This window comes from Hyperoodon ampullatus (genome assembly GCF_949752795.1).
Source record: "Hyperoodon ampullatus genome assembly, chromosome: 1".
NCBI lineage: Eukaryota > Metazoa > Chordata > Mammalia > Artiodactyla > Ziphiidae > Hyperoodon > Hyperoodon ampullatus.
In genome coordinates this window covers 229390024-229404307 of record NC_136914.1, presented here as the reverse complement: position 1 = coordinate 229404307, position 14284 = coordinate 229390024, and the positions used below count along the sequence as shown (strand labels likewise).

The 14284-nt window shown below is 55.0% G+C and overlaps 1 protein-coding gene across 1 annotated transcript in view; it reads left to right on the top strand.

Annotated features, from left to right (window-relative positions):
• Positions 1 to 9888: 9888 nt before the first annotated feature.
• Positions 9889 to 14284, top strand: part of CFAP46 (cilia and flagella associated protein 46) — a gene marked incomplete at both ends in the record, with an annotated part of 88954 nt that continues 84558 nt past the window's right edge. Inside the window, 6 exons of the mRNA XM_079699827.1 lie at positions 9889 to 9937; positions 10424 to 10548; positions 10700 to 10831; positions 11468 to 11532; positions 13100 to 13264; positions 14136 to 14259. Of these exons, the coding sequence (XP_079555953.1) occupies positions 9889 to 9937; positions 10424 to 10548; positions 10700 to 10831; positions 11468 to 11532; positions 13100 to 13264; positions 14136 to 14259 (660 nt within the window). The remainder of the gene's footprint in view (positions 9938 to 10423; positions 10549 to 10699; positions 10832 to 11467; positions 11533 to 13099; positions 13265 to 14135; positions 14260 to 14284) is intronic.

The window sequence follows — 14284 nt, the reverse complement described above, 5'->3', positions numbered from 1 at the left end:
CCTGATTGGCAGGACGCCCACTCCTGCTTCTCTGGGACGTGCTGTGTCTCAACGCAGTCAGGCAGACGCAAAGCCCAGGCGGGGATCAGGCTCCCTCAACACCTGGACTCCTGGGATGTCCAGGTCCTGGCCTGGAGAAGACCGCCCCAGCACCTCAGCCGGAAAGGGTGTGGGCCTCTCCGTGGGCAGTGGCCGGGCACCCCTGCAGCTGAGGAGGAGCCCCTGGCCCAGGTGGTCACTGGGTTCCTGATGTTCAAGGAGAGAAGTGTGTCCTTAGTGTGAAAGACTACAGTCCCCAAAACAGAACAAAATGACCCCAGACTCCAGCACAGAAAGCACGGAGCTGGGCTAGGGCCCCAGCTGCACATCAGAAACACAAGATTAACCCAGATGGAGACCCCGAGGAGGCAGGCAGATGCCTGGTGCTCCCTGTTTCCAGTGCAGATGGGTGCGGACTCAGGATGCCCGCTGTTGCCCTTCCTCCGACCTGGTCGTGCTGCCTGCCCGGGCCCAGGACCTTCCTGCCCAGGGCTGACCAGAGCTGTCTGCTCAGCCCCTCACCTCACCACGGCTGTGCCTTTCCTGTCAGTGGTCAGGGCCAAGCTCCGGGGGACAGGGTTCGATCACCACTTGCCCCAAAGTCCATCAGAGGAAGGACACCATGAAGGACCAGGCTCAGCCAGAAGCAAAGGACGTGTGACCTCCTGGAGATCCTGCCCGTGTCAGGGCACTGAGCCAGGGAGGCCGGGAATCGGGCCCAAGGATGGGCCTGGCTGAGCGTGGGAAGGGAGCTCCCGGGCTCCACAGGATTGAGGAGGAAATCTCAGCGGGAGCCTCAGAAACTCTGAAGGGCCAGATCACACCCGACAGGCAACTCTGACCCACTCCCTGCGGCGGCCGGGCCAAACCCACCAGGACGCGGTCAACGGCTGTCACTCTTCTCCCTTCCAACTCGGGACCCACCGGGAAGGCCACAGGCTCCCCTAACTAACCTCCAGGACCCAGCCTCCCGGGGGGCAGCCTGAGCCCCCTTCCCACTAGGAAGCCTCCTACTCCCCAGCCTGCCAAACCCCAGTGACCTGGACCCCACTCCAGCACGCCCTGGGCAACCAGCCTCTGTTGTGCCCACCCGGGGGTCTCCGGCGAAGTCCACACCTGGGGGACAGAGAAAGGAGGCGCCTGTGCCCCATGGCTACCAGGCCGAGGCTGCCTCTGCTCCGCTGGCCTGCGACGGGGGGAGGCCAGGCAGCCAGTCCCTCCTCACCGGCCACCCGGATGGGAGCGGCCACCCTCGGGGGCACGAGTGGCCACATAGCCACCACAGTGGTGCGAGCACAGTCGGCCAGAGAAATGTGTGGAGTGCCTGGTCGCTCCCTCTCCCTGAGCCTGGGCTTGTCCCCCAGGCCTGGCACCAGCCCCTTCTCTCTGACAGATGTCCCGGTGGCTTGGGGTCTGTGAGGAGCCTGCATAGCCTGCTGGTTCCTATCTTGTCGGAGCTCTTTTTTAAAAAAAGCAAAATAATAACAAAGTCGCTAAACCAACTGATAATTGAATCAAGAAAATAATCAAAAGAAAAGTCAAGGTACAAAATTAGTTCTGGGAAGCGGAGACTAACCGCAGGCTTAGAAAATTAAGGCTCCACAGACGGTTAGCACAATTCTGTGCTAATGATCTGAAACTCTGGATGCACTGGACGGCTCCCGAGGAAGCCAAAGTGACCCGGACAGACTTGGACAGACACTTCACAAAGTCAGACATAGGAAGGTCCGGAAGCACGTGAAAGTGCTCGACATCATTAGTCATTAAGGAAATGCAAATTCAAGCCACAATGAAATGCCATTTCACACCCGCGAGAATGGCTAAAATAACAGACAGATTTCACAAAGTGTTGCCAAATAGCTGGGTCAACCGGGTTCTCCTGCCTTGTTGGTGGTAAAGTGGTGCAGCCTTTTGAAAAACAGTTTGCAGTTTTCGTGAAGCAAGCGTACACCCTCCCTGGACCTCGGCCTCCCACTGCTCAGCCTTTGCCCAAAAGAGATGAAAACGAACGTCCAAGGAACACTTGCACGTGGAGCTCATGGTAACCTTGTTCATAACACCCAGACCAACACCCGCAAAGTCCCACAACACGGGAACAGATGCACAATCACGTGTGCTCGTGTCGCAGAGCACCGCGTGGCCATGTAAAGGAGCTGCCGCCGACACACGCAAAAACGTGGATGAGCCTCAGGAAGGCTATGCCGAGTGAGAAAACGCCGGACGCAGAAGGGAACACTCGTAAAATTTCATTTACAGGAAGTTCTAAACAGGCAAACCGTGGAGATGGAAATCGGAGCAGTGTTGTCTCTGGGGGAGGGACCTGGGTCCTCCGTGGGTGACCGGGTGACCCATGTCCTGGTGGGAGTGTGGTTACGGCGTGTATGCATTTGTCAAAACCCCTCCAAGCATGGCACTTGGGACCTGTGCATTTCACGGCAGGTCAAAAAATTGCATCACAAAGATACACAAAACTGTGAGGGAGAGAAAAGCGAAGGAGGGCTGTGACCTTCACATCAGACAAGGTTGGACTCCGGGCAAAAGAAATGAACAATATGACAGAGGTGATAACCCACAGTGCAGGTGGAATGGCCGCCAACACCAATGTGCCACGTGACACAGGACCAGAGGCCCTGAAAGCAAGGAAGCCTGCAGGTGAGCACGGAGACGCAGGCAGAAGCACACCAGTGATGCCGTGTTTTCAAAGGTGAGGATGCAGGGACCTGGACAGTGGAATCGGTGCCAGGTTCTAACTGACGTGTCATGATGTTTCCAGTGCCTGCGGGACCATCCTGAGAACTGGTTGCATATCTGGGCCCAGAGGTGCAGAGCAGGACAGGTGCAGCCGGGCCAGTTCTCTCTCCTCACAGTGCGACACCACGAGAAGTTAAAGTGGCAGGAAACCAAACACTTTCAACTTGCATAAGAAACTCCTGAGCCAGAGAAGAAAGAACTCTCATTACAGAATATCTAGAAAGCAATCCTAGGGTAATCCCTACTGCTCAAGAAAATGCATCCAGAATTTGGAAGTAAGGCAGCTAAGGGCTCTGAGTTTCAGCATCAGGCCACGCCCTCGTCTGCCCCGTGCAGCGGGCAGAGCTCTGGGGGCTCCTGTCGTGACCCCAGGGCTGGCCGGCCAACCTGGGAAGTCAGAGGTCACCCTGTGGAAAGGGGACGGCGTGTGGGTACAGAAGTGACCCCAAGGCTATACACTCATCGTCCCGTGAGACGTGCACCGGGTGTGGATCTGAGGCAGGAAACTGATTCACTGTCCCTGGTCCCCTGGCGGGACTCTATGTCCTGCAATCTCGGACCTCACGGGCATCTGCCAGTTTCCTCATCAATGGGCTGGCAGGTTCTCTGCCACACCCCCAGCTATTTGTATAAAAAACACCTTTCAACAATTTGAGAATCAGGCTTCTGCATTATATATCAGAAATCATGGGATACAGCTAATAGAGTGCTCAGATGAAAAGTCACTCTTTTTTACTTATATTAATTACTAAGAAAAGGTGAAAATAATAAATCAAGCATCCAATTCAATAAGAACTAAAAATACAGCTAAGTTAAGCAGACAGAAGGATGAGATAAGAACTAAGGAAGAAATTAATGATTTAAAAAATAAAAAATGATAGGATCAAAAAATGAATCCAAAAGCTGGTTCTTAAAAAAAAGGAAAACAGGGCCTCCCTGGTGGCGCAGTGGTTGGGAGTCCGCCTGCCGATGCAGGGGATACGGGTTCGTGCCCCGGTCTGGGAGGATCCCATATGCCGCGGAGCGGCTGGGCCCGTGGGCCGTGGCCGCTGGGCCTGCGCGTCCGGAGCCTGTGCTCCGCAGCGGGAGAGGCCACAGCAGTGAGAGGCCCGCATACCGCAAAAAAAAAAAAAAAAGGAAAACAATAAAATTTTAAAAATAAGTTAGCTAACCTAATCAAGAAAAAAAAGATACAGAAAATAAGGAAATAAGAAGAAAAAACAGCCCCAGATACAGAGAAAATGGAAAACAACCATGAATGACTACTTTGTTCAACCCCATGCATATTACAATTTGGATGAAATGAATGCTTTTCTAGGAAAATATAAATTACCAAGTTGAGTCAGGAGGAGCCAGTTACCACGGATGAGAGTGTTGTGAAAGAGCTGCAACAGTGTACACGTGTGCAGCACACACACATCCACACACGTACACACACGTGTGACACACAGCCACACATGCACACATGAATGCAGCACACATGTACACACGTGTGCAGCACACATCCACACACATGTACACACGTGTGCAGCACACACACCCAACACTACACACGCATGCGGCACACACACATCCAACAGTACACATGAATGCGGCACACACACATCCAACAGTACACATGCGTGCAGCACACACATCCACACACATGTACACATACACCAGACACACACACGAGCATATATGCACACATACGTATCCACACAAATACACACACATACACAAAAGCACATATATGCACATCACACACACACACCTCCTCAAAACAAGAAAAGAAAATGTCCAGTTTCACAAGCTCTAGTGAACCTTTAAGAAACACATAATTACAATGTTATGAAAACCAGTTCAAGAGCTCAGGAAGAAAAGGAAAAAAGGACAAGCTTCCCAATTATTTGTTTGAGAAGAAACCGCAGGACAGCCTTACGCACTGATGTTGAGGCACATATTGTAAGTGCAGCGCTCGCAGGAGCAGGACCTTCCCTCACAGCCCAGAGGGAAGCCCACGGGGCTGCGGGACACAGGCGGGAAGCAGCCTCGCGGAGGGCTCTGCGGAGCTGCCTCCTGGGCGGTCACTGGGCCCCACCTGGGCAGACGCCCGGCTTTCTGTCCAAGCTCCTCTGCGCGCTCAGCTTTTGGAGGGAGCGGAGGAGGATTTCAGGGGGAAACGCGTGGTGCCCCACAAGTTCCAACTTGATTCTCGGGGAGAAAAAGCAAAGAGTGGGCCTGACCTGAATTGTCTTTGCTAAATGAAATACCATCAGGCAAAAAACAACTTTTGTTTTCCACTCTTAATATTTAAGGCTGCTGTAAAACTGGAAACATGAGTTTTAATATTTAATGCTCTAGGACTCTGAAAGTCTCTTACTACACAATGTCTGAGACACTTCCTTGGTGGGAATAAATATTTTATAACTGCTGTGCGTATGGTGCTGATGTCTTTATGAATAAACAAAGACACGTTTGAGAGCCATCTGTGAGGACTAATTGCTGGCTAATTTGACAGGGACTGGAGCCTTCTCCCTCCAAGGTGGTGCACGACTCCGGACGCTGAGGAAGAAGGGTGTTTGGGTTCAAAGTGATATCCAGGGAGAACTTCTTTTGTCCTGTGTGGACACGTGTTTCCATATTTCATCATGCTCTGGGCTCTAAGCTTTATCTAAGAAAACTTAGACACTTGTCAGAAAATGTGTCAGACGTCTCCCCTCCCTCCTACCGCCCTGTGGTCTGCATTTGCGTCCTAACCTTCACCGACGGGCACAGCTAAAGCCCTGATGAGGATGTTGGTTGGGGGTGTCTCAGGAAACAAAGCAGCCGTGGATTCAACAAGAGAGAAGTCTACTTCTTTCTCACATGAGGCCACCCAGGACTGAACAGCTGCCCACAGAAGGGGACCCGGGCTCCTTCACCCCAGCACGGAGGTTTCCTCTTCATGGCACAAAATGGATGCTCAAGCTCCAGTCTTCATAGCCACTGTCCCATCAGCAGACAAAAGAAAGGACCAAAGAAGGGGTTGCTCTCCCTTTGAGCACACTCCCCTAAGGCTGCCTTGCAGTGACCAGAGCTGGGTCACTTGGGCATACTGGTCATAAGGAAGGCGGGACCTGGGGACGTCCTGTGCCTGCTCAAAGCTGGGATCTATTCCTGAGGAAGAAGGGAGAAGACAGAGTACGACAAGATCTCCCCGAAGCCTGGGAGGCCAGGTGAGGGAGAGCTGCTCTACTGCCCCTCAGCTGCCGACTGTGAAATCATCCACGACACTTTCCTCTTTTCAGGCTGGCCTTCTGGGCGTTTCCAGCCACGTCACCAGAGCCCCGCCCCGCCCAGGGCACCAAGACCCACCCCCCCTGCCCGCCAGCTTTCCCTCCCGGTCACCTCCGCCCGATGCCCGCACCCACCTCCCCTGCTTCTTCAGCCTCCCACCTACAGGGGCCCCAGGGGACCTTCTCTCACCCTGGACTTGAGCAGCTGTGCCCTGCGGGAGCCTCTTGGGGATGGGGGTGCCACTCGGGGTTCATGGCCCCACAACGCAAGGCCCACAGGAGCCTCTTGTCACCTACTCTCTCACCCTCCTCCACGCCCAGTCCTCCCCAGACCACCTGGCCTCCCTCAGCTTCCCAGGCAAAGTGCCCACCGGCTGACCCCTGGTCCTGGTCCACCCGCCCGGCCCGGGGAGCCTGGCTCTGAGTGGGCCCAGCTCATGGTTCATTCCGGCTTGGCTGTCATCGCAGTAAAAGAAGATGCTCCTGCTTTAAATGTCGCTTCGCTGCATTTTGAAAAATGCATACGACCACGTGCCCAACTGTCCAGTCAAGATGTGGACCTTGTATGCCACCCCTCCCCAGTCAGGGCCCCACCCGATTTCTGTCGCCTTAGTGTCCCTTTGCCTGTCCTAGAATTTCGTGGAAACGGGATTGTGCAGGTGGTTTTCACACCTGGTGCTTTTGCTCCCCATCGCCCGGATTCATCCACCTTGGGGTCGCGTGGCTGGTTCACTCTTTTGTTGCTGAGTCGTGGTCCACCGTGACCGTTGAGCATTTGGGGTTGTCTCCACCTTGGGGCCGTTAAGAATAAAGCTGCTGTGTAAATTTCTCGTGCACATCTCTGTGCATACATGTGGTCATTCCTCTGGGTAAACGTCTAGGAGAAGGATTTCTGGGTCAGAGAGTAGGGGAATGTTCAACTTTATTAAAAACATCATTTTCCAGTGATAGCACATTTCATATCCCCACAAGCAGTGCAGAAGAATCCCAACATCCACCTTTGCCGGCTGTTTCCATTGTAACCGTTCTAGTGGGTCTATGGTGACATCTCTTTTTGAAAACTTGTCATTTGTATTTCCCTGATTACCAACGATGTTGAGCACCTTTTCACGTGCTTATTGGATATTCAAATATCTTGTATTTTTGAGACTCTATTCAAGTTTATGTCCGTCTTTTAAAATTTGTGTTGTCTTTTTATTATTGAACTGCTTTCTTTCTATAACCTGGATACATGTCCTTTGTTAGATGTTCACTGTGATTATTTTCAACCAACCCGTAGTTTGCCTTTTCATCTTCTTAACAGTGCCTTTCGAAGAGCAGAGGCTTCCCTTTGGATGAGGACAACTTTCTTTCTTTTCCTTTGATGCCATTTTTTATTCCCTACCTAAGAAACTGTTGTCTGCTCCAGGGTGGTGAAGTATTTTCTTTTACTCAAGAAGCTGTACGCACTTAAATTTTACTTTTAAAGTCTACCTATGGTCCATTTCAAATTAGTTCTGTCCATGGTGTGATGCAGGTTCCAGGCAATTCACTGCCCACTTGTTCTGGCATCACTTGTTGTGAAGACTTTCCTGTTCCCCCTTGAAGTGGCACATCTGGCAAAAGCAATGGACCGAATCCACGTGGGTCTGGTTCAGAACTATTTATTCTGTTCTATTAGTCTATTCATCTGTCTTTCACCAACACCACACTGTCTGAAACACCGCGGCTTTAGAGTAGGTCTTGAAATCCAGGAGTTTGAGTCCCCCAACTTTGTTCTTCTTCCTCAAGGCTATCTTGGCCATTCTAGGCCTTTGTGTTTCCATATAAATTTTAGAATCAGCTGTCCATTTCCAGAAAAGCACTTCTGGGATTCTGACTGAGATTTCGTTGAGTAGAAAGATCAGCCTGGGGAGAAGGACATGTCACAGATAAGCTCCAGTTCACGAGCTCGGCAATCCTCTCCATTCACAGGGGTCTCCTGGAGTTTCCCACAGCAAGATGTTGTAGTTTTCAGTGGAACAGTACTTACACACCTTTTGTTAAATGTATCCCAAGGTAGTTGGTTTTGATGCTATTTTAAACGGTACGTTTCTGCCCTTCTCTGTTGGTTGTCAGATACACAGATACAGTTGACACCCACGGATACACTGCTCCTCGTCAAGTTCACTTAGTAGTAGTTGTAGTAGTTTTGTAGATGCCACAGGATTTTTTACATCCATGATCACTTTGTTTACGAATAAAAGCCCATCAACTTGAAAAGTGCTTCATTGTCTTTTACCTTTAATAAGGCACCTCCCCAGACACCAGAGGCCCTACCTCATCTCCCCCCGTCTCTTTCCTCCCCACTAAGAGCCAGACTTCTTCAAGAATTATGGACCCAAGTCTTTCCCTCTGCCTCCTCTCCCTCGCTCACTCTTCCACCTCCTCCAACACCCGCCCCCGCCCTGCCCCCCCAATTAGAGATGTAGCTATTCCTGAGTCACCGACCTCCTCCCCTGGGTGCTGTTAAGCCCGACAGTGACTTCCCAGTGCTCACCTCACCACTGTCTGGGCCACATTTGACCTGGCTGATCCCTCTCTCCCCCTTCCCTTGGCTTGTGGAGCCAGCCCCGCACAGGCCTCCTGTCCACCTCTCCAGTCTCCCCTGCACCTCTTCCTGCCCACGGCCCAGGGGTCTCAAGGGCTGCCTCCAGCACTTCCCGCCCCGTCCCGCTCCCCCTCTGCAATCTCACCCACACGCCATCACCTCTGCACACCTGCTCACAGGCCTGAGCCTCCAGCCCCGGTCCTCTCCTCCCAGCTCAGACACCTCCCACAAATGTCGGCTCTGAGCACCCGATCCACACGTCCCAGACAGAAGGCCCGATGTCCTCCTGAGCCCCACTCCACCCGCCCTTTCCCAGAGCTCCCCAGGCTGGCCCGTGCCCCCATCCACCTCCAGGTGTGTAGTCCCGAAGTCAAGGGTCCCCTGGCCGTCCCTGGCACCACGTCCATCACCCAGTCTTCGCCTGGCGCCCACGGAACATGCTCAGACCCACGCACACCGCTTAAAGCAGTAGGAAGGAGAACCGCGCTCTCCTGCCCCCACCCCCCATCCGCACTGCAGTGCCCCACGCGCCACGCCCCTCCCCAGGCCTTGGCAAACGCTACTCCTTGGACATCCTCTCCCCTTCCTTCTCTGTCCAGCACCTGGCCCCTCTTTCAGACCTCAGCTCAACGGCCCTGAGCTTGGGGCACTCTCCCCAACAGCCCCCTCGGGACCACACCCCTCTACAAGTGGCCTGGCTCCCGAGCTTCCCCTGGCGGCGCCCCGGGCGCACAGTAACTCTGTGCGGGTGTGATGTCCTCTCCCCACGGGGGCGGCCGTCCACCCGGCTGCCTTTTCAGGCCCGGCTCAGCCCCGGCCAGTGGCAGGGGGCAATTAACTACTTGCAGGATACATGAATGAATGAGCTAAGGAACGCAGGACCGCTTTGTGGGAGACTGCGAGGGGGTTTCAGCAGAGGGTCAGGGCCCGAACCCTGGGCATCCTGGACCGGCAGGGACCCTGATCGGAACCCGGGGCAGCTGCGCTGGGCAGCCCCACTACGGGGGTGAGCAGGGGCGGGAGGCGGGGCAGAGCCTGCGGACCCGCCTGCGAGGACGCGACCCCGGTCAGGCGGGCACCTCGCCCTCACGTCCTCTCCGAGGGGCTGGAGGCGCGCTCACCGGGTGGGCGCCGGAGCGGTTCGCCTCCGGACAAGTCTGGCCCCGCCGCCGACCCGTAGGTCCCGCGCCCTTCTCTGTCGCTAGGCAACCCCTGGGCCGCGGAGAGAAAGCCCTCGGACGTTGGGCAACCGGCACCTCGGACGCCGGCGCCATGGATCCGGTCATAAGACAGGAGCTGGCCCGCGCCGAGAGCCAGCAGGGTGGGTGGGGGGGGACCGGAACCCGCCCCTGGGGGGACCCCAGGACCCGCCGGTCACCGCCCCCACCGTCCCCCGGGGAGAACTCGGGACCCGCCGAGACCCTCACTCCTGGGGAGGCTGTCCCCACCCTGTTGATCCAGTGACCCCTTGAATCCAGCACTTCGAGGATTTGTCTGACTTGGGCAAACTAAGGCGCCTTTTAAAAAGGAAGCCTTTCGTCCTTCCTAACCGTTCCTCAAGGCTTATTGCCCTCACGCTGCTCCTGAAGCCGGAGCCGCAGAGCTGCTGAGGGGCCCGGAGGGCTGAGCTCGGGGCATCTCGCTTCTGGGCTCCTTCCCCCGGAGAGGACCGGGCCAGCGCGGGGGCCAGCACGGGGTTGCCTGCCCGACCCCAGCCCTGTGCCGGGCCTCCTGACCGTCCCCACTGCTGCTTGGTGGTGCAATGGCTGCGTGATGACCAAATCTGCCTCAACTCCTGTCCTGATAGATGCTGCGTCCCTGAAGAGGGCTTATCAGTTGATCAAGTCCGCCAACCTGGGGAAGTCAGAGTTTGACCCCACAGAAAGCTTCAGCCCCGACCTGTTTGTTTTGTGTGCAGAACAGGCCCTGAAGGTGATTAATCCCAGTGGTCCTAGGGAGGTGCCTTCAGGGGACCCCGATTTCTTGGTTTGTACTAGAAGCGGGAAGCGGCGGCCCCTGGTGGGTGGTCCACTGGGCCGCCCCCTCTGTGAACCTCTTGGGGGGGGTCTGTGTTCTTGCGCAGATGGGGCAGCCCGAGGTGAGCGAGGACTGCATCCGGATGTACTTCAAGGTGAAGGGGCCGGTCACCCAGTTTCTGGGCCGAGCGCACCTGTGCAGGGCCCAGCTGTGTGCTCCCAAGTCCACCGAAAACATGGTGAGAGGCGATTCCGGGCCCTGTCCCAGCGTCCCCGCCAGCCCTGCGTGCTGGTTCCTCCCGATTTTCTTTATTGTCCTTTTGGATCATGAAGCCTTGGTGTGTAACCTTGAGTGTCTTGGCGAGGTGAAGCGCAGCCTTAGCTAGTTTGCCGTCCTGAAATGAATATATAATTGTCCTACTGTATTTTTCCCGTGAGAGGTTGCTTTCATTCTCCTCAAAGTTCCACGGCTTGTACTGCCGCAGTTAAAATTCCCCCACCTCCAGACTCACCTTAAACCGGCTTTGTTGGGAGGGTGACCAGATTCTGCTTCAGTGAAGTGAGGTGCCGCATTTCCCATCTGTACTTTTCCCTGAGGGGTCTGGCTTGTGTCTTTGACCTCTGCCCTTTGTGTCCCTGTGCCTGGTCATGCCTGCAGCACAGGTGGGGCACAGGGTGGGGTGGGGGGTGGACTTCCAGGCTTCCAGGGAAGGGGCGGAGCTCCTGAGAGCAGAAGCTCAGGCGTCCACTGCCCCCGTTCACACCCTGGGGGCCGGCCGTCTTCAGAGGCTTAATGGTCAGGGGAGTGACGGTGACCAGTGATTGATGTTCCAGTAGCAAATTTGATCGAATTGTGCATTCTTTATGCTGTTTAGGAAGAATTTGAAAATTGCGTGACTCAGTATATGAAGGCAATCAACTTTGCGAAAGGAGAACCAAGGTGAGCATGACAGATCGGCCGTTTCTAACTGAGTGTGTACAAGCTTTAGAACCAGAACTTACCAGGTGGTTCTGTCTGTTTGGACGCCGGGGTTTTTGTCTTGTTTTGTTCGTGTTTTACTGCATCTGTGGCTGTGGGCTCACGTCTCTAGCGTTGGAGCTGGGCCGCATGCACACTCGACCCTTTAGCTGAATCCTCTTCCCTGTGCAAAGGTCTCTATGGCCTGCAGATGCCTTTTGCCTGCTTTCTCTGTGGGAAGCTCGCCTTTGACCAGTCCCCAGGCACCTCTCTTTCTGGTCCTTTCTGGGGGGTTGGCATCTGGGCTCCCTCCCTGCCCTGCCCCCACCGACCTGTGCTCCCCCTGGCAGATTGCCTGGCCCACGGCTTCGTGTCTGGAGGGGTGATTCCCCTGAAACTGCAGCACAGTTTTCTACTTAATTACTGCTTAAATATTATTGAAATTGTTAAGTTTGCATACAAACTGGTATGGATACAGCCTATTTAAAGAGGACACAACGTTTAAAGCACATTTAAGTATAAACCCTAGGTTCATTCATTCCTTCTCCCAGTGTCTGCTGTGGATGGCCTCCTCTGGCCAGCCCCTGTCGTAGGGGCTGGGGATACAGGGCCCAGCCCCACAGACCCTTCCTCAGAGGGGACATCTGGATGGCAAGGCCCGGCCTTGAGGCAGAGGTTCTAAGGACAGTGGGTGTTTCAGGGGGACCATGCCCCGGAGCCCTGGAGCCCAAGCTGTGGGCACCCTTGGGGAGGGGCCTGGTCAATGCTGCACTCCAGGGGTCTTGGGGGGACGTGCAGACTGCCTGGGGGGACCAGGAACCTCAGGGGCTGGTGGATGAGGGGTCTGAGTAGACCCCATGAAGGAGCAGGCCGCCTTGTCTTCCTGCTGGGCCTGGCCCTCCCTCCTCTGGGGCACAGTGGTCATTGGCAGCACCCGTCCATCAGACGACCAGCACCGCCAGGTACCTGGGTCCTGCAAGGCAGAGGCGGCCCCTCCAGAGAGGCGCCTGGGTTCCTTCACTCGGGTCCTTCTGGGGGCTCCTGCAGCCCTCAGGGCAAAGCCCAGCTTCTCAGGGCACCCACCGTGCACTTCATCCGCTCGCACAGGGACCCCACCCAAGCCTCTTTCCCTGTGCTGCTCTCCTGGCTGAGTCCTCCAGGCAGCCTTCCGTGATGCCCCCTGCACTTGCCCATTCTTGTCTATCCCTTGAAAGCCGAAGGAGGCCTTCCTCATTGGGTACTTCTATTGGGAGCTGATCACTTTTCAGAATGGCCGAAAGAGTGGTGGGATCTCTGGTCTGGACCCAGGAGCCTGTGGCGGGGTCTGAACTGGAGCCAACTACTCGGCTGAGCAGGGCACGTGGCTGCCTCTGGGAGGATGCTGCATCCACCCCACATGTGCATCTGGCAGCCAGGCCAGGGCGGCTCGGGCAGGGCTGCTGCACCTGCCAGAGACAGAGGCCCTGGGAAGGGGCTCAGGACGGACTGGAAGGGGCTCAGGATGGACTGGCTCTGGGTGAGCCTCACCCACCCTCTTCTTGTGCCCCAGGTATTACTTCCTGGTGTATAACGCGTCGGTCCTCTACTGGCAAATGGTGAGGCCATTTCTCAAGCCTGGGTATCATCACCACCTGATCCCCAGCCTCTCCCAAATCGTGAGCGTGTTGACTCAGACTGAGGAGGAGGACAAGGACTGGCCGGCAGAGCTGACGCTGTGAGTCCCCAGGCACCTGGCAGACGCTGGCCTTCCCCTCCCCCCTCTCCTGGTGGCCACATTTCACATCGCAGCCCTGGCAGTGCTCTCTAGCCCGAAGTTAGAATCAGGTTTTGTGTGTCTTGTCTGCACATGTTTCTAAACTCTGCAGATGGCATCACGGTGTCCTGATCAGACAGGTGTTACCACAGGACAAGTGCTTCTACTCAGAACCCAGGAAGTGGGAGCCTGCGTCATAGTCCTGGCTCGTGGTTTTGAAAATAAATAAGTTGTGAGTCTAGTAGACATCCTAGCAACATACAGCTTGGCCAGAATGCTCACGCATCCAGGTGGCCCCACTTAGGGAAGCTTGCCCTGAGCGCATAACCCCAGGGACAGACAGCCCTGCGTGGATGTGAGCAAGGGGTCCCCAGCCGGCCAGGCGGGCTGAAAGGCGCTCGGTGACACTTTCCTGTATTTGGGTGGCAGTGTTTGTGGCCAGTGATTTTGTGGATGCCACTGGGGGGCCCAGAGGGTCGGCCCTGAAGTTGGAATCCAGAGTGTGCAGGCATTCGTCACCTGCTTTACAGCTATTTGGGGAGGCTTTAACGGAAAATAAGTAAACCTATGCTCATTCTGTAAAACACCGTTGCTTGAGTCCTCGGTAATCACAGCCAAACAGCCCGCTTTCCCTTTGCAGGCAGTGGCCAAGCTTTCCAGCCCCGGCCCCAGCCCAGTGAGCCCCATACTGGGCGTGGGGTAAGGAGCTGGCCAATCCCTGCATCTTTCTGAAATTTGTAAAACATAAAAATATAATAACCGGGTTATTAGATGTTTGCAGCAGAAAATGACTTCATCCAGGTTTAACATGGACTATTTTTGTATTATCCAGGGAGCTTCTGGAGTGTTATCTACAAGCTGGAAAAAACGAGGAGGCCGCGAAGTTTTGTGCCACTGTAGCACCATTCATCAAGGCTAATGCGCCACAGAAATATCGACAAATATTTGCTCTTATGGTAAGTTGGAATATTCCAAACTGTA